Source organism: Alligator mississippiensis, chromosome 6 (assembly GCF_030867095.1).
Source record: "Alligator mississippiensis isolate rAllMis1 chromosome 6, rAllMis1, whole genome shotgun sequence".
NCBI lineage: Eukaryota > Metazoa > Chordata > Crocodylia > Alligatoridae > Alligator > Alligator mississippiensis.
In genome coordinates, this window is record NC_081829.1 from 71,659,258 (window position 1) to 71,685,551 (window position 26,294).

At 42.0% G+C, this 26,294-nt stretch overlaps 1 protein-coding gene across 20 annotated transcripts in view; it reads left to right on the forward strand.

The window, feature by feature from the left end:
- The window catches only part of DNTT (DNA nucleotidylexotransferase), a 358,214-nt gene that overhangs the window by 155,050 nt on the left and 176,870 nt on the right, over positions 1-26,294 (forward strand). For all 20 annotated transcript variants that reach the window (XM_059730000.1, XM_059729999.1, XM_059729987.1 and 17 more), the window contains 2 exons: positions 18,911-19,081; positions 21,522-21,593. In XM_059730000.1, coding sequence (XP_059585983.1) covers positions 18,911-19,081; positions 21,522-21,593 — 243 coding nt within the window. The remainder of the gene's footprint in view (positions 1-18,910; positions 19,082-21,521; positions 21,594-26,294) is intronic.

Here is a 26,294-nt window from a genome sequence, read left to right on the forward strand (position 1 = left end):
TCTGCCCCTCACCCCTTCCCCTCCACAGACTTACTAGCGTGGAGCTGTGTGTGTGTGTGTGTCTGCTCCTCACGCCCAAGCCACAGCCACCCCAGCCCTGCTGCTGCCCTTCACTCCTGACCCACAGGACCCCCACATCCTGCTAGGATGTGCGGGGATCCACCCCTCCCCAGGCTCCAAACCCCACACCTTTAGAAATTCCCCACTCCCACACACACACTACACCCCCCCACCAAGCATATAAAGTACCTGCATAATTTTGCATAATTTTGAGTTTCTGCACATAATTTTGAATTTTTAGCTGTGCGATTAAAATTGCGATTAATTGTGACTAATTTTTTTAATTGTGCAGTTAAACATGATCAATTTTTATAATTGTGTGACACTTTCTTGAATATCATATGCCCCCAGATAAGACACACATCTTGTTTTTGGAAGGCAGAATGTAGAAAAAAAGATATTTTCCAGAGTCATTGCTGACAGTAAACATGCAGCAGCTCACGTGCCCTGAGCCAGCTTCAGGCATAAAATACAGGGCTAACCACTAGCTACTGCAGCTGTGAGAGGATTAACACAGGATTTTGCCCCTTGTGCTTTCTGGGGCCAGAGAGAAGCACCAGCCATCTTAGGAGCCATTAGAGCCCAGTGGGTACATCTACATGTGCCATTAGGAGTCACCAATAAAACTGCAGAGCTTATTGCTCCTCAGTTTATTGCTCCTGGGAAGCTCCTGGTTGTGCATCTGCATGTGCACCTGGACCGCAGCACATTGAGCTGGGTCCCAGAAACCCCAGCTCGCAGGGGACCCAGCAGGTTGGCTTGCCAGCCAGTGCTGCTCTGACTGGGGTCAGTGTACTGCGGATGGACTGGCTTGGATATGAGGACTGCTTGAAGATGTTAAAAAAGAACAACCAAACAAACTGTGCTTTACTGGAAGAAGCAGTGCGTTAGTTTGATCTGGCTCCTCAGCATCTGTATAGATTGGCTGTTTCAGTGGGGCTTTTGGGGGATTTTATCTAAAGGTGGATCAATCAGCTATTAGATACAAGCACCAAAAAAGCCCCACTGAAGTTCCCAAACTATACAAATGTTGGGTGAGCTGGGTCCAACTAGGGTGCTGCCTCTTCTGAGCATACGCGGGGCTTGGTGCAGGATCATGCTGAGCTTCAAGTGAAGCACCATTTTTGTTTTAATGTCTGCAAGCAGCTGAGGGTGTGTAAGTGTGGGGCTAGTTGGCAGGAAGCCCCAGCACTGATTCTCCCTTATGCCCCAGCCAGATGGTCAGCATGTACAAGTGTGCTGCTATGCACAAAAAGACTCCACAGCAGGGTAGGACTTACATGCCCCCATTGCATAACACATGCCCCCAGATAAGACACGTATCTTGTTTTTGGAAGGTAGAATGTAGAAAAAGTGTACAAGACCTACCCTGCTGTAGAGTATATTATTTTCATGAACTCTGACAGGGGTCCATGTGTAAACACTGAGACATTTACTGCTCAGTTAATTAGGTAACTGCAGTAAATGTCCCATGTAGATGAGCCCAGTGTCTACATACTTCGGTTTGTCTCTGCTTTTATACCAGGCAAGAAAAATCAGCTTCCCTTCTTAAGATATGTAACCCAATTTTGGAGGGCTGATTTCAGGGAAAGGGTGTGTTTTGTATGCAGGTAAATATGATATATATCTTGCATGCTCTTTCATGTGTGATAATATTAAACACCCCTAACTAATCAATCTGGTTAGCTCAGATTCTGCCACTTTTGTATGTAGTGTGCTTAATTCTCTGCTGCTCCTGGGCATGGGTGACTGTCAGGCAGTGGCAACGCACATGCACCCTCTGAGAGCACTGGTGCACTCCCTGTCAGGCCATGCTTCCTGTTTAGGCAATGGGCAGGGGGGAAGGTAGGAGTGCTGGTGCCCCTCCTGTGAGTGCCGGCTGGGGAGCCGGGATGCCAGCAAAAGCGGTCATGCTACTTCCAGAAGTGGCTGCAGGACTTTCAGAAGTGGCCCTCCTGGTCAGTGAGATCGGCTGCCGGGGCCCCTCCCCCAGTTGCTGACTGGTGTCAGGGGGGGCATGTGCCCCCCTTGACTCAAGAGGCATCAGTCGCCCATGCTGTTAGGGATGTGGTTATAATAATGTCCTGATTTTCAGCTGCCTGGACAGCAGACTTTTTTTTTATAAGGAGATAGCTTTGATTTATGTCACTAATATAAGGTCAGGTTTGGTTAGGGAGAATCACATGTAATGAAGCTTCACTCCAAACACCTCCTATTTTCCTAGGTGCATAAGAGTTATTACAAACTCCCTCTAGGCCCCTTCATAGGCTAGCTAAAGCTTGGGGTTAGGTGTAAAGATATAAACACTTACTCAGTGTTTTCCCTTCATAAGCAGCTTGGCAGGTGGTGAAAGGTTATGAGGAAAGGGGTGCTATGGAGTATTCAGAGAAGCTTTATTAGCTCTCCCTCCTTATAGCAGAATTAAATTAAGAGAAGGGGAACTGCAATTTGCAGCTTGTTGCTATATGCCAATAGCAAATGACTACTTCCCCCAGAAAAAAGGGGACAGCGTGGAAGAGACCATGATTTGGAAAGGTATTTCTGTGGAGCAAGTTTTTCAAGAACAACTCCTAGGGGTACCACCTATTGCTCTAATCTGTAGCGAAAGGCAATCTAGCTCATATAATACATAAGGGTCAGAAAAAATGAAAACAATTTCTCAATTGGCAAAACAAAGGGAAAAATGAGACAAGAATGGGAAACTCAAGTGTGCTTTGATTACTTTGAAAGCCTATCACTATTGTTGTATCTACAAAGCATTTAACACACACAATGATCAGAGCTGTGATGGAGATATAATGGCTGTGTTTATGTTAGTTGTAAATACCTGAATATTCAGACTATTAAAGGTCTGAACTTGTTACCTTGAATCCCACAGTTCTTCTATTGTATATGTAGCCCAGGTAACTTGGGTATATACTCCCCTTCTCCAATTGAAGGGGATTGTTAGCTGGCAGGTGTGCTGGGGGGGCACGGGGTGGGGGGGGACTGCAGAACGCTCAGTTTCCCTTTCTCTCTATAGAACCAGGCCAGGACAGTCAGGGGACTTAACTATATACACATTTATTTACATTAACTTATCACAAGGGAAAGGAACATGGATATAAACATATGTACATTATATATATATTTATAAGATATCTAAACCAGTAACATAAACAATACCCTCTGGGTAAATGACATAAAACCTTATACCAGTGGTCCAGATACAGGTAAGTCACAGGTATGTATCTGATCTGAAACAGATAAACTCCAAAATAAACATAGATAGCCAACAGATAAACTATAGATAAGTATGGGTGAACAATAAACAAGGGACAAATAAATACAAGTAAACAACAGGTTAAATAATAGCAACAGGGGGTCCCAGCAGAGCCTTAGGACTCTACTTATCTACTAATTTAGAAACATGAGATTTCACAAAATATAGGCATGCCATCACACCACTTATGGCGCAAGAACCCCAAAGATAAATTTAATCCCAAGGGGAAACCCCAATGCCCTTGGGCTTTTTCCAAGCCCTACAAGGAAGCTGGTAACTTTAGGGGGGCCCTCCCAGTGGGCCCTCCACTTTCAGGAGCCCTTAACTAACCAGGGGGGACTCCCCCTCCCCTGTGGGAATCCTCTTTTCCCTACAACCCACAGCTCCCAGGCCTGGAGGGTGGCCCTCATCCTCTGCGCCAAGCTGCTCTCTCACCTGCAGTGGGCTTTGTGGGGGTCACTGTCCCCTGGAACAGGGCTCCTCTATGCAGGGCTTCTGGGTCCTCTGGCTCGGCCCTGTCTGCTGGCTCAGTAGCCCAAGCACTGTCTGGCTCCCTGAACTCAACCTTTTGCTATGGGTCAGAGGCCTGGGCTGCCTCGTGCAGCACCAGGCTTGGTCCGATTCCAGACCCTCTGTGCAGTGCCTCCTGCACCAACCTCCCAGCCTCATTCTGGGGATTGAGGACCTGAGCCGCCCAAGCGCTCCAAAGGTCCTACTTCGTGCAAAGGTCCTACTGATGGAAGTCTTCAGGAGCGCTTCTGGGCTACTGCTTTGACCTGCCCCTGAAGTCTTCTGGACCCAAGTGTTGCAGTCTTTAATCAGGTCCGGGGGTGGGGAACTCCTCTCTCCCTCCCCAAAGGAAAGGGGTGTGACTTCACTCCTCTTGCTGCCTCCTGATTGGTGGATGTTTTGCCAATCAAAACAGCAAGATTTCAAGCCTTGGACTCAACCCAAGCTCCAAAAGGCAAGCCTGCTACATATAACTGTAGCTACTCAACAATGGTAAGATAACACATTTAAACCTGTGTAAGTGGCATTGTGCTTCTTTAAAAGAAGCAATGGATGGATGCCATAGGCCCTTAAACCATTCTAACTTTCCTTGTATAAAATTATCCCTGAAAATTGCAGTGTCCATTTCCATTTTTGGGGAGCCATTTCCTGAGGACAAGCAAGCTGCTATCTACTCTCCTACCACTTACTGGTGAGGTACAGAAATAGCCATCTACTGTGTGCAGCTACCCTAGGATAACTTCACATCTGTCCATTCCTTATCCAAGTATAATTTACATTGACGTATACAGTTGGTGTAAATTACAATGCGGGGTGTGTGACCATCTGTCAATTCCATGAGTAAGACAGCAGGATCACAGGGCAATGTGTTTGACCAGAGGCAGCTGTTTAATAGGTTGTCTTTGTGGTTCTGTCTTAAGCACTGAGATTGAGAGAGAATAGAATAGCAAAGCATTGTTCTCAAATTAACTTATAGTTACCCTTCCATACTCCTCCAAAAGCATACACTGGAGGCTGCATCATGATTTCATGTGGTAAAATAAACAATGTCATTCTGCTTTGTCCAAAAGGGATTGTAGGATTTGAATATTAATACTGGTCTGCAATAAAATTCAGAGAGGCATTATTCTTTGAGAGGAATACAATTTAATTCTTACAGAAGAAGCTAATTTAGTTGGTGGCAAATGATTCTGTGATTCTGGGGCTTATTGCTGATGCTACTGAATGTTACTCTACTCTGGCTCTTACTCATGGTAATAAGAATGTGAATATTTAGCATGGGGAAGATGCCAGGTTGTCTTTCTTTGCTGTTTATGGGGAAAAATGGTGGTTGTTTTCATTTTCTTCTCTGTTTCTTTTCCATGTAAATATTATACCTAAAGGCATATGTTACAAACGTCAGTTGTATCCATTACTTTTGTAACATAATACATTTATTTTATTGTATTTTACATCAGACCTACACAGTGCCCTAGTTCTCCTTTTACAATTAACTTTGGGTTCTTGTAAGTGAAAAAACACTAAACAAGATGTATGCTTTAAATAACATCTCCTGTCTCACACTGACATTGTATTCTTTAGAAGAAAGTTCTCCAGGCAATATGTCAAAACAGTAACATGAGGTATGCTTTGTGTGTTCCTAAGGAAAATGGTTAGGTGGGTTGGTTGAAGAGGAAATGTGTTGCTTATTTTTTAAAATAATTTTAAATAAGTATCACACAAATAGGATATAAACTTTTCAGCAACCTATATTCACATACTTTACCAAAAATATGCTATTTTCTCTGGCCATATGCATGTTTTCTTTAGCAGAAATTTCCTCAGTGTTTTACACTTTACCTTACATTATATGTTTTCACCTTTTCACAGATTGATACCCAGGGCAAGCCTAAGAGAGTTAACGCTCTTACTTCATTACTACACTCTACACTCTACCAGTGATGCTAGTTCAGGGTTGGGCAAAATACGGCCTGCGGGCCAGATTCAGCCCATGGAGGTACTTTGTTTGGCCTGCAACAGGTCCCTCAATCCTGCCTGGCCCAGGTACTATCAGGTGGTGGCATGTCCTGCCGACCCCTGGGCACACAGCAGGGCTGAGGCAGCTCTGCAGCTGAACTGCCTTTCTAGGCAGACAAGGCAGAGGCAGCTTCTTGTATCTGCTGCTGTCCCTGGCCCCAGTCCCACACTGATGGGGACCCGTGCCACAGCCTTGACCGGGCACACCCTGCACTTGCTCTGGACTCACCTGCTCATGCTAAACAGCAGCAGCACCAGTGCCAGCTGGGCAGAAATTGCTGCTCAGCACAGGGGGAAAGTGGCCCTTTGCCGCTGCCCACGCTCTGTGCTACAGCCACACAGAGCCCACACTGGGCTGCCCTGTGTCTCATCTGCACTGCCACCACTGCCCTGTGGGGCAGCCTGGAGGCAGTGGTGACAGCAGTGGAGATGCAAGGCAGCCCAGCGCAGGTTCCAGGTGGCTGTCACAGGAAGCACTGGGAAGCAGCAAGGGGAAGGGCTGATTTCCCCCTGTGATGAGCAGCTGTTTCTGCCTGGCTGGTGCTGCTGCTGTTGTTTAGCATAAGCAAGGAAGTCCAGTACAGGTGTGGGGCGCGCTCAGTCGGGGCTGTGGTTTAGGTCTGCCCCAGTACCATGGGGCTGGGGCCAGTGGTGGAAGCAGATACAAGAAGCTGCTGCTGTCTGGTCTGCCTAGAAAGGCAGCTGTGGAGCTGCCGCAGCCCTGTTGTGGGCAGTAGGACATGGCACGGGCAGGAGGTGCAGAGCAGGCATGGGGTTGGGGCTATGCCTGGGTTCTGGCTGATCTACTCTGGTGGGGGTGAGTCTGGAGCAGGTGTGGGGCACTCTGGGGCTGCGCTCTGTTGGCGGTGAGGAGGCACCAGAGGGCATGGTGGCTCTGGGATGTTGTGGGGCAAGAGCAGGTGCTGACTGGCTCAGGGGGCATGCACGGGGGGGCTCTCCTGCTAACGCACCATACCCACAAACCCTCCCCAGCAAATTCCACAACCACACCCTCCCCCACACACTCACTCACCCCACAAACACCACACCCACCCACAACCTCTCCCTCATCCCTCCACAAACCACACACCCCTCCTCACATGCACCCCCCCACACACCTGTGCACCTCTGGAGTGCAGTCCCACTCACTGCTATGCACACCCCCCCACCACACACATACCCACACCCCACCATGCACACCCCACACCAACCCACCATGCCTCCCAGCCACCTTCTGCCTCCACGCTACCCACAAACCCCATACCAACCCACACACACACCCACACATCCCCATGACCCCCCCACAAACCTCCATACCCACCCACCCACATCCACACATACCCCCACAACTTCCCTCACATCCCACATAGACCCACAGCCCCCACAAACCTCATACTCCCCACACCTCTCCACACCCCCCATTATATACAAGAGTAAAACTTCATTTGAGTTATTATGCATAGTCACCTCTATATATATATATATATATGATGCAAACACACATGGATCAGGACAAAAATATTTCTTTTAAATAAATAAGATATATTATTGTGGATGTTTGATTTTTAGTATATAATTTGTTATTTTCCAGTTCAAAGATGGCAACCCCTCCTTCCCAAATGCAGTACTTCTGGGGCAAGAGAAGGGGCTTCCGGTGACAAAGGTCACGGGTTAAAGGGCGAAATTTCTGGTGCCAAGAAGGCGACCAGGGTGCAGGGCAAGGGTGGGGCTCTAAAGGGGAGGGGCTACCATTGCAGCCCTTGACATCTCACCAAAACTCATTAAGTAGTCCTCCACCCGAAAAAATTGCCTGTCCCATGCTAGTTGTAAGTGTCCATTTGAATTCATCTCTCTCAATTGCCTTCATTCTGTCTTCCATGCTACATGGGATGTTAAAAAGCCACTGCTGTTTCCCTTTTTACTTTTCCTAAGCTTCCAGTTCTGTTGTTATAGTAGGTAACCATCGATCCACTGGATCATGGTGTACACATAAGAGGTCTATTCAGATGCCTGATGAATCTGCTTGTATGGAGTCCTGTGACCATCACATCAAGACCTTCAACACATATGCCTAGGCAAGAGTATGGAAGAGTGCAGGCTGCCCAAGACTTACCATCCCCACTTTAGACCATCCTGGCAGAATCCAAAGGCCAGATCGCATCCAGATATTCAGTGCCTTGATGGTTGTAGCTTCTGCCAGAGAGCAGCAGATAAGACTGCCTAACACCTCAGTAAAGGCATGTTTCTGTCAGAGTGATGTCCCTTAGCTTTTCTCCAACCAAAGAGTACCCACAAAGCAGTGGGGGCTAGGGTTTTGAGGTTCCCTATACTCTCCTTATTCTGGAGGTTGCACCATTGTGGTATTTTATAGGAGCTTTGCCCAAGTAGCCCCACCACATTACCACTAGGCCCTCCAGGCAAGTGGAGTTTATGGTCATGCTGAGGACCAAGCAACTACTGATGTTTAACTTCAGGGATAGTTGATGCCATCTGATATTTATTTTTAATAAAATAATATATTGCTATCTCCATGATTCAGAACCATGAAGTTATGCACATTACATTATTACTGTTATCTTCATTTTCTCTCTTCCCCTTCTCTGCTATTGTTTTAAAACTAGGTTGTAGTATCTTTAGGGCTGTATGAATAATGGAATTCTTGTTCTGCAAAATGAATAAAACAGAAGATGTTATTTTACATTAACCCTAAATACTTAATTTGACCTGAAATGAAATCTTTTGTTTAGTCTATACAAAAGATAAACTGATTCTCTTCATCAACTCATAGAATTACTTATGATTTATATTGGTGAATGTGAGAGGATAATTAATCCATTGTATTTGAATGGATTATTCATTCTAAAGCCCATTTAAATTTACATGGTTCTGTTTTGAATACTGGCAACTGTAGTCTGAGAATCATAACCCAGGTTCAGGTTTACATTTTACTGAATAAACTTCAAGTTAAAAAAATATGGTCCAGAACAAAAACAATTTAACCTAAATTACTAGTGCCAGTATAACGGCTTTTCAACATATGCATATTAATGCACAGCAATAAACTCTGGTGCAAATCATGCCAGAGTTTATTGCTCCTGGGCACCACATTTACACATGTGCCCAGGACCGCAGTACATTGAACTGGGTCGGAGCAGCCCCAGCTGGCAGGGAGCCCAGGAGGTCAGTCCAGGGCTGCTCTGACTCAGCTCAATGTGCTGCAGAGGGGCTGGCAGTACACGGGTGCTTCAGTGTGGGGCTAGCCATCAGGTAGTCCCCACACTGAGGCACTCTAGTGCCCTAGCCCTCTGGACTAACAAAACACTGTTTACATGTGTGTTGCTGTGCACAAAAAAACTTTGCAGCAGGATAGTACTTGTATTTACAAGTACTAACCTGCTGTGGAGTTTATTAATTTCCTGTGGCCTAATAGGGCCACATGTGTACATGTTGAGACATTTACTGCAGAACTAATTAGGTAACTCAACAATAAATGTCTTCTGTAGACATGCCCAGTATCTATTTCCAAAATACCCAACAAAAAGTATTTATTTAACGTGAAATTACAGAGTCATTAAGTGGGCAAAAATGTGAACATCTGAGGATTGTAATAGCCAATTGAGGATTTAAACGTTGAGCACTGTAGTGCAAGAGATGTGGGGCAGCAACAAAGAGTGACCCAATGATCTCCTGTGTCCTGACACAATGAAATAGGTGAAATATTATTTTTGTGACAGAGATTTAAGAATCCAAAAAGATTCATAGGCTGCACAATTTCAAACTGTTCCAGGAACAAATGCAACTAAATTACTCTGTCATTTACAGAGAGGCCACAAAACAGCTACACAAATATTTTACATATCCTGGAAAAGAATAACAATTTGTATCATTTTTTCCCTTTACCTAAGCTTCAGATCTTCTTTCAGAATAGACACCTCTGCTCACTTAGCAAAGAAAAATCTGTAGATTTTTAGGTTAGAACAATGTTAGTTCTGAGGGTCAAAAGACAAAATCCACATGTTGCAACCTTCTTTTACAATCTAAAGCTTATCCATGCATTACATAGATGGACTGAGGAAATAAAGGAAGTTGTGCAATGAAAACATTTCACAAAGCGAAGAGCAGAAATTTTGCCCATCTTTCTTTCATAGTTAATTAAAGCCTCATCCCCTGAAGAATACTCTGGGATCTATGAAAGTCCCAAACATGTTAGAGGTCTCTAGGCATTCGGTTTTCCATTCAACTATTTTCACTTAAATAGACAATCAGTGTGTCCCAGGGGAGCTGGGACGCTGAAGGAACCCCGGGGCAACAAAGAGTCCCACTTACCTCCCGCAGAGCCGGAAGAGCCGGAGGAGGTGCGCATGCCGAGGATGCTGGCCCAGGTGATCATCTGGGCGTTTATCCGGCTGAGGCAGAGCAGCGGGGGTGGAGGACGCCTCCCGGAAGGAACAAAAAGTGGCCCCGCCGAGGCAGCAGGGTGGCTGATGAGAGGAGACCAGAGGAGTGAGCTCCTGCGTGAAGGAGATCAGCCGCCGCACTCAGCTGCGGAGAAAACAAGGGGCGGAGCCAGAGCGGGCTCCAAGAAAGCCGGCAATGCAACCAGCAGCAGTGCTGATGGTGGGGCCGGATCCGAGGCTGTTGGCAGAGCCGGTGAGGGAACCGGCTGCATCACCGACAACAGAACCAGTGAAGGAGCTGGCTGGGTGACTGGCAGCAGCGCCGGTGAGGGAACCGGCCGCATCGCAGGCAGCAGAGCCGGTGAGGGAACTGGCCACATCGCAAGCAGCAGAGCCAGTGGAGAAACCAGCGGTATCACTGGCAGCAGGTTTAAGGAAGGAGCTGAGGCGGAAGGGCCGGGCTGGTGACCCCAGTAGGCTGTACATTGAGCCGAAGACCTTTACAGCCGGCCAGCAAATTGGGAGCAAGAGAGCGGCAGGCCAAGGACACTGTGGAAGCCAAAAAGAGGTAGAGCTTCAGGTGGCGAGTGGCCGGGGTGTAGGGGAGGATGGAGCCCCGAGAGTACCCGCCAAGAAACGTGCCGACCACTGAAGTTCCATCCAAAGTCATGGCAGGCAAGTTAAGGGGTCCCCCTGACGTCAGCAGGGGTAACCTCTGGGGCTCACCTGTAAGCCCAGGGCACACGAGATCTTGGGCCTGGGCAAAGGCGGCGCGGGAACACCTATTAGAGCGGAGGCGGGCACACAGTGTTCTGTTTAATTAGTAAGGAGTGTGAGACAGTTCAGTATTTAAGTTAAGAAGCCATGATGTTGCAGAATTGGGGTGTGGTCAATAATACACTCTTGATTATGTTGCTGGAGATGGGATTTCTCTGATGAATTCTAGTAGGTTACAAGCTTCTTTTACGAAAAATAAAATTGATCAATTGAGAGCTATTTTATGTGGTTTTCTTCCTCTTGAATGTTATCTAATGCATATTAGGGTATTGCATAGATAGCTACTTGCTTGGAAATTAGTTGTATTATTTTTTAAAGCAAAACAACTCTATCAAAATGTCAAAACTGATTCCATGTAGAAAGACAGATCTATAATTAATTGCAGCATTTGCAGGCAATGTTTTGTACAGGGAATAATGCATATTCAATACTAGTTTAATTGTTTATTTAAAATAGCTTAATGAGCTCTGCAAAAGGAGGAAAACACTGAATAATGCAAACTTGATTGAAAAAGAATGCTTTGATAATATTTTTTCATTGACTGTCAACAACCTCTGACTAATATGCTACATCTGATTGCCTTTTTAAATAAAGGTAGTGACACAGCTTTTCCAAGATCTGTCCACCCACTGGCAATAAGTAGCAACTCCTTCCCTAAAATAGCAATGCCATTGATACATGCAGACACATTTATCATGACAGCTAATGCAAGGTTAACTTGAACTTTGATGGGAAATTAATCTGTTTAAATGTTCATACAATAGCCTGCTATATGGTGTGGGAGATATACCTTAAGATTTTTTAGCTTGCAAGTCAAATGAGAGAGAATACCCTATTAATTCAGTATCATTATTACATAGTGTGTAGCAGGTCAATGCAGAAATTATTTTCTCTCTATAGCTCTGTTTTGAACAAACCTCTGGTTTGTTTTTACAAGCCAGCAGGTATGAATACCATTTAGTTCTTCTTTATGTGCAACTCTTTTGGGGTTAGGCGTCAGTAAAAGAAAAGCTTTTGCCAACCATGGCTTGCTGTAAGCTAGGTACATTCATACTCCAAGGAGAGAATGAGAAGGGCAGGGAAGTAATCTTGACACCAAGATGGCAGGCGATAATTTGAGCAAAAGTTGTGTTGGCTGGGGGTTCTTGCTGTTATTTGACAAGAAGGAAGTATCACATTCTTCTCATACTGAACAAGGAATTTTACTTGAGTAAGGGAAACTCTTTTCTGTTCATCTCCCTCTTTCTGCATACCTTTTGCCTAGAACTATCTCTAGTCTCTAGTAAAACAGGTTCTTTATCAACACAGTTTTTTTTACTTTATTTTTATCAAAACAAACAAAAACTAAACAAAAAATTCCAAAACCAATTTGGGGAGTTTATTTTTGGATAAAAGTAGAACTTTTCTTTCAAAAAGGAAATTCCTTTTTTCCACAAAAAGTTTCATTTAGTTAAAAACCCCATTTTCTTTTGAAAAACAGTTTTGATGGACAATTTTTGACAATGTAGTTTCTGGCTCTAATGCTTGAGGAAGAATACTGAAAACCTGATACTGATGTAACTAAAGCCTCAGAAACCAGAAAACAATTAGGAACTATCTGAAGTGTATTATTAAACCCCCCCCCCCACCAACCCCCACCCCCTAATAAAAAAAACCCTGTAATTTTTCTTAAACCAATACTATAATATTGGGGTAATATTGGGACTGATTCATGAGGATTTGGTTGGCAATCATGAAATATCCATTCTTACATTATATAGTCCCTCAACTGGTACTGCATTCAAGTTTACATGGAAATCTTTGCAAATTGCTCTGTGTGCTTGTTGGCAAAGGGCAGGATTTGTTTGCAACAGGCTACTTGCCCTTGGAAGGCCACCCAGAGAGGTAGTGTTGGCCGCACAAGATTCTTGCATTGTGATTTTCTTCCACTTATGGGTCTATAGTTGGCTATCACAACCAATAAAGAGGAACTGCTGGCTGGAGACGGAGTGGATTTGACATGCATAACATACAAGTTAGGTATTCTCTTAACAGCCTATAGCACAGGCTTGTTATAGAGCTTTCAAAGGAGATTAAAATTGTTCTTTGATTAAAAGACCTCTATGGAAATATCTTCCACCTCTCCACCATCACAGGGAATACTGGCTGTAGTACCTGCACTAATATACAAACATACTATACTACTTCCCTTTGCTAGTTGAAGTAAATCTACTTCAATTTACACTAGTAGTAAAAAAAAAAAAAGGTATTCCCCCTTTATGGGTTCATGTTCTATATAATTTATGACTCAAATTTGCACCCCCACTTCTGTTAAAAAACATACTTATGTTATAGTGTAAATAAATTAATACAGTAAGACATTGGAGACTTAAAGAATTAAGAAAAGGAAATGAATAAAGAAATATGTTGAATGAAACACCATCAACACTTAGGTATAATGGCTTTAAATATAGCTGTTGAGGACCAAACTTTTGTGAATTTTGTAGTAATAGACTATCAGGTCTCAGAAAAAAGACCTTCTCCCCTCCTTTTTGAATATTTTATACCTATGCTTATACCCAACTGAATATAAATAGCTAAAGAAGCTACCAAATAAGACATCTTCCTCAATAGCTATCTATCTCTAGAGGTCTTTCATATGATATTCTGAAATAAAGGATAGCACAGCTCTTATTAGTCTGGGTAGAGGGAACTGATAAATAAATATATAGCTAGGAATAGGATTCCTCTTGTGAGGTAGATTAAAGGTGACTAATCCTTGGGGAGATTGAGGGATAAGGTTACTCTGCAGAGAAAACATATAGCAAACAGAATTCTTTGTAACAAGACGATGTCCTGATGAATTTATGTTAGATGAAGCTTGTCCTTGAAAACAATAGAGGAAACAATGAGAGAATCAAGCAGGAATTGTTTCTGGACCTATTGTATGAGAATGCTGTTATTTCTGTACAGAACACTGCAGGAAAGCAGGCAAATTGTTAACCCTCAACTCAGCATATAAGGAACACAACAAGATTTCAAGGGTTTCATAAAGTTGTGTTTAGTGGTAGAATAAAGGACATGTATATACAATAAGGTTAAACTTTTACTTATGGAAAGGTGTTACATTTGTGTTGGGAGAAATGCCTTTTACATGGCACAAAAAGTGTGCAGCTATTCAAGGGGCATTTTTTGCAGAACAGTATTGGCTGTTCCTTAAAAATTAGTGCAGTTCCTACCAGGAAGATCTGTCTTCTCCTGCACCAGTTTGAATGGGTGTGCACTTCTACCCCTTCTGCAGATTGAGGCTTCCCCAGTTTGTGAAACATTCAGGGGAAGGGGCATCTCCCCATGGCTTAGCCTGCCCCAGTCTGGGACCAGGATGAGTCAATCTGCCAGTGGCCAGTTCTTCCTTTCACTTCCACAGACCAAGGTCACTCTGGTCTGGGAAGGGGCATATCCTTTCCTTGGCCCTCCATATCTTCCATAAACTGGGGTCACCCTTATCTGTAGAAGGTGTGGGAGGCATTTCCCTATGAGAACTCCACCCTTGGTTGCTAGCAAGGGTGAAGGATTGGCTGCTGGGTGAAACACCTATGTGCTCCTTCTCTTGTTACAATTCCAGTGCTATGAATTTCTCAGAAATTTGGAATTGAACACTGTGGCAGTGCACCTTTTGATGCCTGCCACTTTAAGGGCTTAAGCAGGTGGCAGGCCCAATCAGGTGGTCACATGGCACCCAGGAAGCTGCCTGATTGGTGGAGGGCTGGGCGGCCTGTGTGTAAGACCAGGCCCTGAGAGCAGAGCTGGCCAGTTGCAACTGGGGAGCCGAAGGATGAACATTACTTGGCCTGAGTACTACTGCTCCCAGAAGACCCAGAGGTTAGGGTAGGAACTATGGGGATGGGGATGGAGGAGGTTGCTGGTCCTGGGTAAGACCTGAAACTACACCCTGTTGGATGCCGGATGCTGTGGTAGGGCTGTCTGTAGTGGGGTAGTCTCCAGGAAATGCCACACCTGTGCCTCCACAGTGAAAGGTGAGGATGTGGTGCCCTATAGCCTCAGCCCCCACGACCTGGTGGGTTACCCCATAGAGGGGACAGGCTTGGGGTCCAGACACATTGACACACACCTGAGGCCTGAGTGGGCTGTAGGTCGAGTTTGGGATGCCTGAGGCCAGAGAAGGCCAGGGGCTGGAATTAGCCTAGAGTATGGGGTGGTAGGCCTGATGCCCCATTGTAGATTAGGGCCTGAATTGGGCAGCCTGAAGGTCTGAGAGGGATCAGGGCCAAGCGAGGGAGAGAGGAAACTTGAAGGGCTATATGGAGTAGGGCCAAGGGGGCCTGAAGGGCCATACAGAGTAGGGCAATGTGACTGAGGCTCAAGAATGGGGCAGAGCAAATGTGGGTATTGGGGTAGTATGAAAGAGGCCCAGCACAAGGGCAGAGTTTGGCACTGGAAAGGGCTATGTGAGTCAACTGTTTGGATGCCATCTGTGAGGCATGGGACATGGTGCAGGGGTGGTTCAGAGCGCTGCATTATGCCCTTGGCATCAGGGCATTAAATGGGCAGCCTCCCACCTAGGTACAGCTATTCAATTCCAACAAAAGTGTGGCAGGCGAGTCAGGTGTATGGACTGCCCCAGACAGGTGGGCAGGCCAATGATTGGACTGGCCTCGAGATGGCTCCCCTGTGACAAATACCTCTCCCTAACCATAGTTTTCTATGTGAAATCTGATCTTAAATATAGCTGAAAATTTTGTACCTACACAAAATGCAGAGTCCCACTGTCTTCAGTGGGCTGCATCTGAGCAAGGGATCCAACCACAGATAATGGAATGAATGACTTGGGCCTTTATAGGTAAATCTGTTTGGCTGGAATCTTCTTTCTCTGTCCTTTCCAGAGAATGGAAAGCAGAAAAATTCAAAATAATATAGACCAGTATGAGAGTATCAAATCATTTAGTAGCAGGAGTGATAAAGAGGCTGGACATTATAACTTGGTTTATGTAACTTGAAAATGGAGATTGCACTTAAATTCAGTGAAAACTATCCCTGCTTGACTGAAAGAAGGATTCAGAGAAAGGTGAAACAAATCATCCTAATCAGAATGCAGTCCCTGAGCAAAGTATATGTCAATATTCTCTGAATGAAAACAGTGAACAGGCATGCAGTGTGTAGAAAGAATTACAGCATTTCAAAATGTTAATGCACACAGAGAGAGAGAGAGAGAAAGAAAGGGAAAATCCTGTTTTCTTTTAAAGGTAAACTGTCAGGTCAATATAAAACCCAAGTATAAATCTATTTTTAAGAGTGTTTGCAAAACTGATGATCAAAATGAATCCTAGACCAAATTTTGAAAACTTTACATTATTTTTATTGGACTGTATTCTTTCAGTTTAGTGGGTCAAATTCTAGTCTGATATGTGTTAATCGATGTGAGGAGTAATGATGTGGAACTGGAACCAGGCCCACTGTGTTTGGAAATTCTAAGCAGATAGAATTTTAGATGTATGGACAATTATGCTGGTTATATATTATGGTTTCATCCACTTCCCAGAATTCATTTTTGCTATTGATTGTATTAGCATGTTCAGCCCATTTATGCTGTCCAAATATATTTTTTCTCTTCATAGTATTTGTTTTCATATTTGTCAACACCTATTTGTGCATCAGTCTTTGAACTGCTGACCAGCTGCCTTCCTTCTAGGTAACATCATCTTTTGTGTATATTCTAGTGGTTGTCTTTGGTATACAAAGGCACTTGGTTAGTTTATTTAGATATCTAACCTGGGGTCAGATTGAGCCTTCAAGATCAGCCCTTTGCAAAGGTAGATTATGGCTATACTGCTGTAGAAGGAACACTGAGTAACAATTCTTTTCTTGCTTCTCCCTTGCTCCCAGGAAAAATAATGATTGTAGCTCTTCCTGTGTCTGTTTTAGGGATTGAAGTCAAAACCTCACTCTTTCTTTCTCTCTCCAGATCCTTTCGGACACCTGCTTAGTTGGGGAAGGGAATTCTGGCACAATGATGAGAGATGTACTAACAGGGTCATATGTGGAGCATAGGAAGGCGCTTTCTGTTTTTCTGAAGGTCTCTGGATTAGAGAGCAGAGGGGTATAAGTATTCTGACAGCTAACCCTTCATTGGTATCTGAAGATGTTAGTGGCCTGTGGGTCAAAAGAGAGCAGCAACAGGGATGAAATTAAGCTACTGCTACTGGAGGGCAAGCAAAGTAAATAAAGAGGGTTTACTAGATTTTAGGGTAGATGGGCAGTGCTGTTAGCATTAAGAAGAAATATCCAAACCTTCATAGACCAATGGTTCCTGGTCTGCTGTGCCATGGATTCTACTCACACATTTTACATAGCTCTTGTCAATGTAATGAGAAGCTGCCCTGGAAACAGGGTGCACTAAAAATCTCATAAAACCAACCAAACAGAAAAACAGTTGCTATTGCAGATGTGAGAGTTTATGAGATTTACATAGGGTCTCATTAAGCACTGAAATTTTTGGCTGCTACTCTGTACCAGCCTGCAGAAATTCCTGCACCACTGTTTTTAAAGTTGCACGACTTCAGGCACTGTCACAGAGCTTGTTATCTTTTGAAACATAGAATTTTACCTTGGGAAGGACAAAAACCAAACTTCTTCATACTCCTGAAATGGTCTGCATTTCATATTTCTACAAATTTTTCCAGTTTTAAAGAACATCACTTCTCTGTCAACAGCTTTTGAATGCAACAGCTTCAATAAACAGGGCCCCAGATAAATGAAGAATCATAAAAGGCTGTTTTTTCCCCCTTTGCATGGGTTAAGAAGTTGGGGGGTGAGGGGCATGTGCTGTTATTTGAGCTTGCTGACTTGAAACACAGCTGTACCTTGAAGGAGAAGAAACTCTTGGGGCGGTAGGGCCTGCCACAGACTGTTTTCTTTGAGTGTGCTTTAGAAACCAAAAGATGTCATGTAGTGACATGGTGGATAAAGTGCATTTGGGTAGATTTCTAAAAGCTGCAGGAGCTATTTTACTTTTCCTTTGGCAGGCTCAGGAGAGTTTTCTCAAATTCAGGGAGGTGGTGAAATCGCCTTCAAATGTCAAGTGCCAGGTGGCAGTTCACTGCAAGGTCTTTTTTTATTAAGCAAACATAGGAGTCTTTGCCCCTGTAGGTCATTCCCTATTTATGACAGCTGTGTGAAAGATGGAAATTTGTTTCCCAAAGGATTTTAATCTTTGGCTTTGTTTTGAATTAGTACAAAACAACAACATTTCAAAATTCTTCACAAATACATTTTTTTCCATATCGATTAACCTAAATATGCTTTTAAAAAACTTTTAATGTTATATTTTATGTTCTATTGTAATCTATAAAATGAAATTAAAATGTTTCAAAGTGAAAAAAAATGAAATATTTCATTCCAGTATTGTATAAACATCCCACTTCAATATTCTTGGACTCATCTTCTTCCAGCTCATCTCCAAAACAAATTTTCAGTGAAAACTACATGAATTCATCTAGTATTTTGATGTTGTCAGAACTGAATTTTCCATTGATAGAAGGCTTTAATGAAGTTTTTCTGGTTGGCTGTATTGCCTATGTTTATTGTACAGGTACTCCTCACTTAATATTGTCCTGGTTAATGTTGTTTTGTGATTACGTCGCTGATCTATTAGAGAACGTACACATTTGAAGTCACACGATGTTTGTTTATAACGTTGTTTGGCTGCCGCCTGTTAGTAGGTAACTCCTGTGACATAATTGGATTTGCTTAACATTATTTTTCTTAAAGTTGCATTTTTCAAGAACGTAACTACGACGTTAAGTGAGGAGTAGCTGCATAAAAAAGTCTGCAAATCCTTCTGCAAATTCTGACATTTATATATTGTATTAATATTTATTTTCTTTTGCAGGATGCTTTTGAGATACTGGCTGAAAATTGTGAGTTCAGAGAAAACAAACTAGGTTGTTTGGAATTCTTGAGAGCAGTTTCTGTGCTGAAATTCCTTCCATTTCCTATAGTAAAAATGAAGAATATAGAAGGACTGCCTTGCATGGGAGACAAAGTCAAATGTGTCATTGAGGTAACATTAGCGATCTCTGTGCTAGATGCTTCTTTTACATTTTTTAGAAATATCAACGAGAGAGACTGAGTTGATGTGCGTATGTGAAGACCAGTATGTATGCCTCCTGTAATAAGGTATAGGCAGAAGGTAGGGCAGGAGGGCACCTTAGGCCATAAATAGACATTACATTTGCTGCAGGATTCTACAGATGTACAAATGATTTGTTTTACTTCAAATCTGTCTGAAGTATGCCATATAAAGTTTGCTGAGACTTTTCCCTGAGACGAGGCTGTGTGCGCATCTGTAGAGTTATTGCAGGCCATGCCAGAGGCAAGCCAGCCAGGCTGTGCTGTCCCTCGCCATCTCCTGGCAGAGGAACAGCAGTGACAGGTGAAGTTTATAAATGGCTCAAGTCATTTATTAACCTCAATTTTACAACTTTCGCTGCTGAGATGCACCCGTTTTGATCTGGGCCAAACCCTGGGAAAAGCAGGCCTGTCTCAAATGTTTATAGCCTTTGAGACTTAGCTAGTTTAGGGAGGCATAAGCTTTCATAGGCAAACACCTACTTTGTTGGATCTAGCAATGGTTTTAGGCTATGAAATATTTTACTACCATAGACTCAGTAACTTCTGGAAAGTTTTACAATAATTTGAATTTAAATCTATGATTAATATGACATGCCACAAAACTTCCCAAACGAATTAAGGTGGTCCAGGAATTTTTGTTATCATTATTATTGATACTAATGATAAAAAATGCATATGTCATTTTAAAAAACCCACTCTCTCTAATTTGGATGTAACAGACTTCTCTGGCAATATTGGTTAGCTTAGCCTGATGTGATTTAACACAGAAGATGGTCTCATGCTTCAAGGCTTTTGCTGGTCACCTGTTAGCCAGGGATTTTTCCCCTCTTATGATTGTGGCTGGCTTCTGGGGCTGCACATTTTTCTGGCCACAGTTAAGGCTCACATTTTTGTCTGGGGTGTTACTACATTCCTGTCAATACTTTAAGACCTTTGAGGTTACTGACAAGAGGGTCTTGCTGTCACGATGCTGATCCCCAAATTTGGGGCCAGGAAGGAATTTTCCCCTGAGGTCAAACCTGTCAGGGACTGTGGGGGCTTTTGCCTTTTTCTGTAGTGTGGAACATGGTCCTTTTTGCAATACTTTTGTCTGGTAGCTTTTACCTGTGGCATGTTGTAGGGTGTTCTTCATGTTTCTGTGTTTTGCCTTGTAGTTCTTTGTGAAAGTTTGAAATGGCCATTTTGGGCAATACTTGGGTAAATGTTTGCTTGTAAATGCAGAGGACCACATATTTTGACTAAGGAAGCCCCTTTGAGTCCTGTTTTCCCAGGTCCTATCCCTGTGGAAATGCTATTTTAGCAAAACCCATAAACAGTTTAGTAATTTGATGATATATTTTGACTGACTTCTAGTTGTACATGATTCTTTCATATAGGTGAAGGACAAACTGTACATTCTTGCTGAAATCCCTCTTCTTTTGGATTCATAATAAGTTTGGCTCTTTCAGCACCTTGCAGACATTTAGCATCGCAGTAGACATTTGAGCAGAATGACTTACTTGTGTGGAGAAGTTACTCTTGTGATTCACTTGATTCCCCCTTCCTTTTTCCTTTCTTTCAGAAGTTGACAATATAACCTCTACAGTGCACTTAGTCCCTACTGACCTAGAGACTGGGAGTTTGTGTATAACTCCAGGCAATAGAAAGGAGAAAGATTGGAAGAACTGTATACGGAGCAAAAATATACCCACTGCTACTATAACTCTTTCTTTTTTAAAATGAATACGTTTAATCAAATACAGAATAATGACATATGCAGTCTACTTTGCATAATGAAACAATTGCTTTCCAATTGATGATTTATTTACTAGGAATAATGGCCTTAAGTTGATTGAGAGCAGGTTCAGGCTGGACATCAGGAAGCACTACTTCACAGTCAGGGCAGTTAGGAGCTGGTACCAACTTCCAAGGGAAGTGGTGCTTGCCCCTACCCTGGGGGTCTTCAAAAGGAGGCTGGATAATCACCTAGCCGGGGTCATTTGACCCCAGCATTCTTTCCTGCCCATGGCAGGGGGTTGGACTTGATGATCTGCTCAGGCCTTCTGACCCTACCAACTATGATGAGTAATTTCTTGATTACAGACCCATTTCTTTATAATGTGAAATATTTTGGATGGTTCAAACCTTTACACCTTTCCTGAATTAGTGAGATTTTTTTACTTGAATAAATATTGCAGGATTTGTTTGCAAATAAATAAAACTATTTTGTTCACCAAAAATGCTCTGTTTGTGCATGTGTGCGTGTGCATGTTTGGGATATGTGTGTTCACCTGCTGATATGACTTCCTACTGTACTATTGGAATATTAAATTCAAGATAAATTAATTTAAAATCTTTATTCTAAAAGTACTCTATTCTTCTCCATACAGGAAATAATAGAAGAAGGAGAGAGTTCTCAAGCTAAAGAAATATCAAATGATGAACGATACAAATCATTCAAAGTAAGTATATCCTCTTCTTAATTTGGTCATAGTAGCTATAATATTTGTTTGATCACTCTTCACTGAATCGTGCCATGTACATTATTGTAAAGGGGCATCCCAAGTATTAAATTATCAATATTAAGGAAAGAGTAACTTAGTAAAAAAGAAGCTGCATAGTAGAAAGAGATTTGTTCTGAAATCAGCTATCTTTCTAATTAATGTGATACATATGTAATTGGTATTGAACTTAAATTAAGGAGTAATTTTCTCCTGAAAAACAATGTAACATATACTCTTTTCTGGCTTAGGTTTAACCCAATATTATTCTGCTTCATTAGTCATGATTGTCACAACCAAGTCTTATTCTGATCTTGGAAAAATGTCAGGCTGAGGATGATGACTAAGAGCTATCTTTAATTCTGGTGAAATGTGCCTCCCAGGAAAAAGGAGGGGAAGGATGGAGGGATAATTTTGTCAGCAGGCATTTTCTAGTTTCACAAGCAAAGTGACAGTTCTGCTTGGGATACAGCACAGCACAGAATCAGATGGGGTAGTAGAGGAGTTCCCACCTAGTAAACTTTCAGTGCTCCTTCCACCACAGGAACTCTCAGTTTTTTCAGTGTTTTATTGCTGACAAAATTTGATATGGCACATGTGTATTCATGCATAACCTTCTCTCTTGCATATAGTGCAAATAAGGAAACCTAGTTTCTTTTTTGCTAGCAATTGCCTATGCTTCTTGCTACGGATAAACTCAAATGCAAAAACAAGCTTTATTTTAATTAAGAGAACATTATAAAGACAAAGACAAAGAAGATAATCTATAATTTTGAGACTAGTACTGGTCATTAATGTTACGGGTAAAAGTCTTATTGCACATAATCAGAAAAAGGTGATGAGAAAGCCTGGACTATGGAAAACAAGAGAATCTAAAAGGTTGAGATTGTTTAATTTAGGAAATAAATAAGAGGGAATGATCTTTATCTATAGAAAGGATCTTCTGTTTTCATAATACACAAATAAATGGGCATTCAGTGACAGTTGCTGAGATCAAGAATATAGCAGGAGTCAAAACTGGAGTGGATATATATATATATGTGTGTGTGTGTGTGTATACATACGTGTATACACACATACACACCATTTTGTTTTTATATATATATATAATTTAAACAAATATATATAAACAAAATATATACATAATGCGTGTGTGTGTGTAAAAACAAAATCTGGGGTCCAGAGTTGTCATAATTTATCATGATAAAAATTTAGGATAAGGTATTAGGGTATTTCAGGCTTTGGGGGTTAAAACAAACTTTTTAGAGACCAAAATAAAACACTATATAGGGAATGGATTACCTCACATTTGCCTATCATGGGGTTCTTGCATCTTCCTGTGATGCGTCTGTTATTGGCCACTGTCAGAGACAGGATACTGGGCTAGGTGGACCTTAGGGCTGATCTAGTTGGGCAATTGCTAAGCTGTTGTGACCAAACTTGCGTCTCCTTCAGATTTAAGTTAATGCTTTAGACATTTTCAGTAATATCTTCCTAAAATAACATTATAATGAACATTGTGTGATCATTACATCAGTGCTGTTAAATGTGCATTTTGTTACATGCAAAAAACCAATGGTAATTCAATACACTGCACTGTTAAAAATCATAGCAAATGTCACAAACAATGGGTATATCTCACACTTCACAATATAAATGGTGATTACCCAGTGAGATACACACGTAAGGACAGCTCTGACCATAAATAATTACAAGTAACTCTCACTGATCTTACGGGGTGCTACAAAGAAATGAAAATAGTGACTGGATTTTAATATAGAACATGAAGAATAAGAACTCTTTTATACGTATGTGAATATGGACACCCAGAAACTGATGGGCATTCAGTTTAGACCCTTCTGAAAATCCTGCCCTATGGAAATTTGTAGACAATTGGTTATAGTTGCTTTGAAAATTATATTTCATTGGAGGCCATAAGTTTTCAGGTTTATGTAAACCTTAACTTGCCTAGATACCAATGTGATAGGCACCTTAGAAATATCTTACATGGAAAATGTCAGAGCATAACAACAGCTAAGCACAAGACAGTAGAAGCGTGGGCTGCTTTGCAAATGTCTATATCCATACTGCTCCAACAGTGTATCAGTCCTACTCTGCAGTAGTGCTGTAATTTTAATGGGAGCTTCTGTTGCATGCAGACTATCATGTTGAATAGTTCCCAGCTGTGTGGCAGTTTTGTAATACACAGAAATGTTTACTGAGAAAAAGGATGAGGCTACAAAAATTTGGTGAAACTCTTCTGAATTTGTATGACTAATGCCAGAATTTTAAACTAGGTCTCTAGAAGTTAACTGCATGAACCCAATAGGCTTCTTAGCCTGGTAGGATTTTTTTTATTGTAAGCAAACCAAGCATTATATAAATATGAGTTTTTTAATGTTACCAAATTGCAGCAACTTTGAATATATGAATTACAACAAACATTTGGAGAATAATTTTTCTCATTACTGAGACTGTAAAAAGTGAGTCAATATACAGTGACTTTTACCATCAGAAATCCAGCAGTAACAATAAATACAGTATCAGGAATGGGGTATCTATTACACAAAAAAACCTTAGGTAGTGAATTTTGTGCATCTAACTTCACTGAGCGCTAAAGAATTGCAGTTTATAGTGAATAAAAAGTTAATTTTGTTTTTTTCAAATGACAGTAGCTTAGAGTCCATTTTCTATAGATCTCTAACCATTACACAGAGTTAAAGTTTCTTGCAATTGTTCTGGAACCAATAATGGCCCTTTTAGAAAATGCAGAGCTAGCAAAAACATTAAAAGATAAGAATCTAAATGATTTTTTAAAATAAGATTAAAAATAATTATATTCTTTCATAAACACCCATGCTTCAGACAGACTAAGTAATTTAATCCATTATATACACAAAATCTAGTGTAATTCCTATTTAATATTATCCAAGATTTTCATCCTTCTTTATTCTTTATCTTAATTACTTCCAAAGAATTAATCTCATTAGAAAAACACAGGATACAGCTAGTATGGTCTAAATTCAAAGGCTGCAGATCCAATAGAAAGGCACAGTGATATGTGGCTTGTACAGCTATTCATCAAAACCCTATGAATGTGCAGTGCAACTGTTGAGAGAGACAGTATTGACAAAATGAGTATAAAGAACACATTTTGGGAGAGCAAGGAGGTTTTCTTCTCCACTTTTCATGTCACTGTTCACCTGAGATATTGATCCACTGAACACTGCTTACATCTTTGACATATCTGCTTTGATTTGTTTCTTGGAACAAACTTGGTATTCAAAATTATCTTTGAATGAATGGAAGCAAAACATACTAAAATCCCAATGCCAGTGACTTGGGGTTTTTGTTTTTGGTGAATAGTAAATTCATCAAGAAATATGATGCTGGATATTTGAGATCTGTTTGTGAAGTTGATCAGATTGTGCTGAATAGCTTTAGCTGAAAAAAACATTGGGGATCTAAATTCACAAAAGTGCCAGTGCTGAAGAAATCTTTTTTTATCTGATAGCTCGGGGGTTAGAAAGTTCACCCAGAAGAGGGGTTCAGTTCCCTTTGCTGTCTGACAGGATTTAAATACATATACCCTAGCTGCCAGCAGGCTTTGGAGCCACCTGGATTCCAGTCTGTCCTGGAGGAGCATCTAATTATTTATACAAAGAGTTGGCCTTTCCTGTGGGAGCTGACAGTTAATGTCCCCTTTGAAAGAGGAAGGAATTGAACTTATTCTCCCACAACCTGGGTGAGTGACCTAACCCCTGGGCAATCAGATAAGAGGGACACCCCCTTCTGTTTTGGCAGTTCTGGGAATCTAGCCCTTTACTTTTCTTATGATTGTCTAAAATGAAACTATTTACTTTGGATTGAAAAATTTTGTTTTTAGTTTTTGCTTTGATGAGAGGGGAAAACATAAATTTTAGTTTGGACCAAATTGAATTTGTTTCAGGTTTTTTGGCAGCCAGCCACTCTGAAAAACCACTTATTCATTCAGAATTAGTGGGTGTATCTAAATGAGATACTTACTGCTGAGTTGCCTGATTAGCTCTGCAGTAAAGTGTCTCTGTCTACATGAGCTGTGTTATTAGGCCAGAGTAAACTAATTAACTCTGCCATAGGATAGTACTGCCTAACACAAGTACTATTCTACAGCGGCTTATTTACTCTGCTGCAGCACACGTGTAGACAGTGAGGAGGGTTGGCCGGGGCACAAGGGTGCTACAGCGTGGGGCAGCCTGCCAGTTAGCCTTGTATTGTAGCACCCTTGTGCCCCAGTCAGCCCTTCCCCAGCACATTCTGCTGGGCAGAAGCAGCCCTGGGCTGGCAGACTGACCCCCTGGTCCCTTTGCCAGCCTGGGCTGTGCCATCCTGGCTCAGCCTTCTGTGGTCCCTGGCACTTTTGTAAATGCTGAGCCTGGGAGCAATAAACTGTGTGAACTGCGCTGGAGTTTATTGCATCAGATTAATTTATACGTAGATGCACCAAGTGACTAGTTTCATTTTACGTACAGATTGATGGGTCTTACCCAGGAGTGAATGATGCAAATATTAATGTTTTTATAAATGAAGCAACCAAATCCTAAAATGTGATTCTCCTATTCAACTTTCACACCATTATTATTTATGAATGTAGGTGTCTTTGAGCAATCAGAGAGATAACCA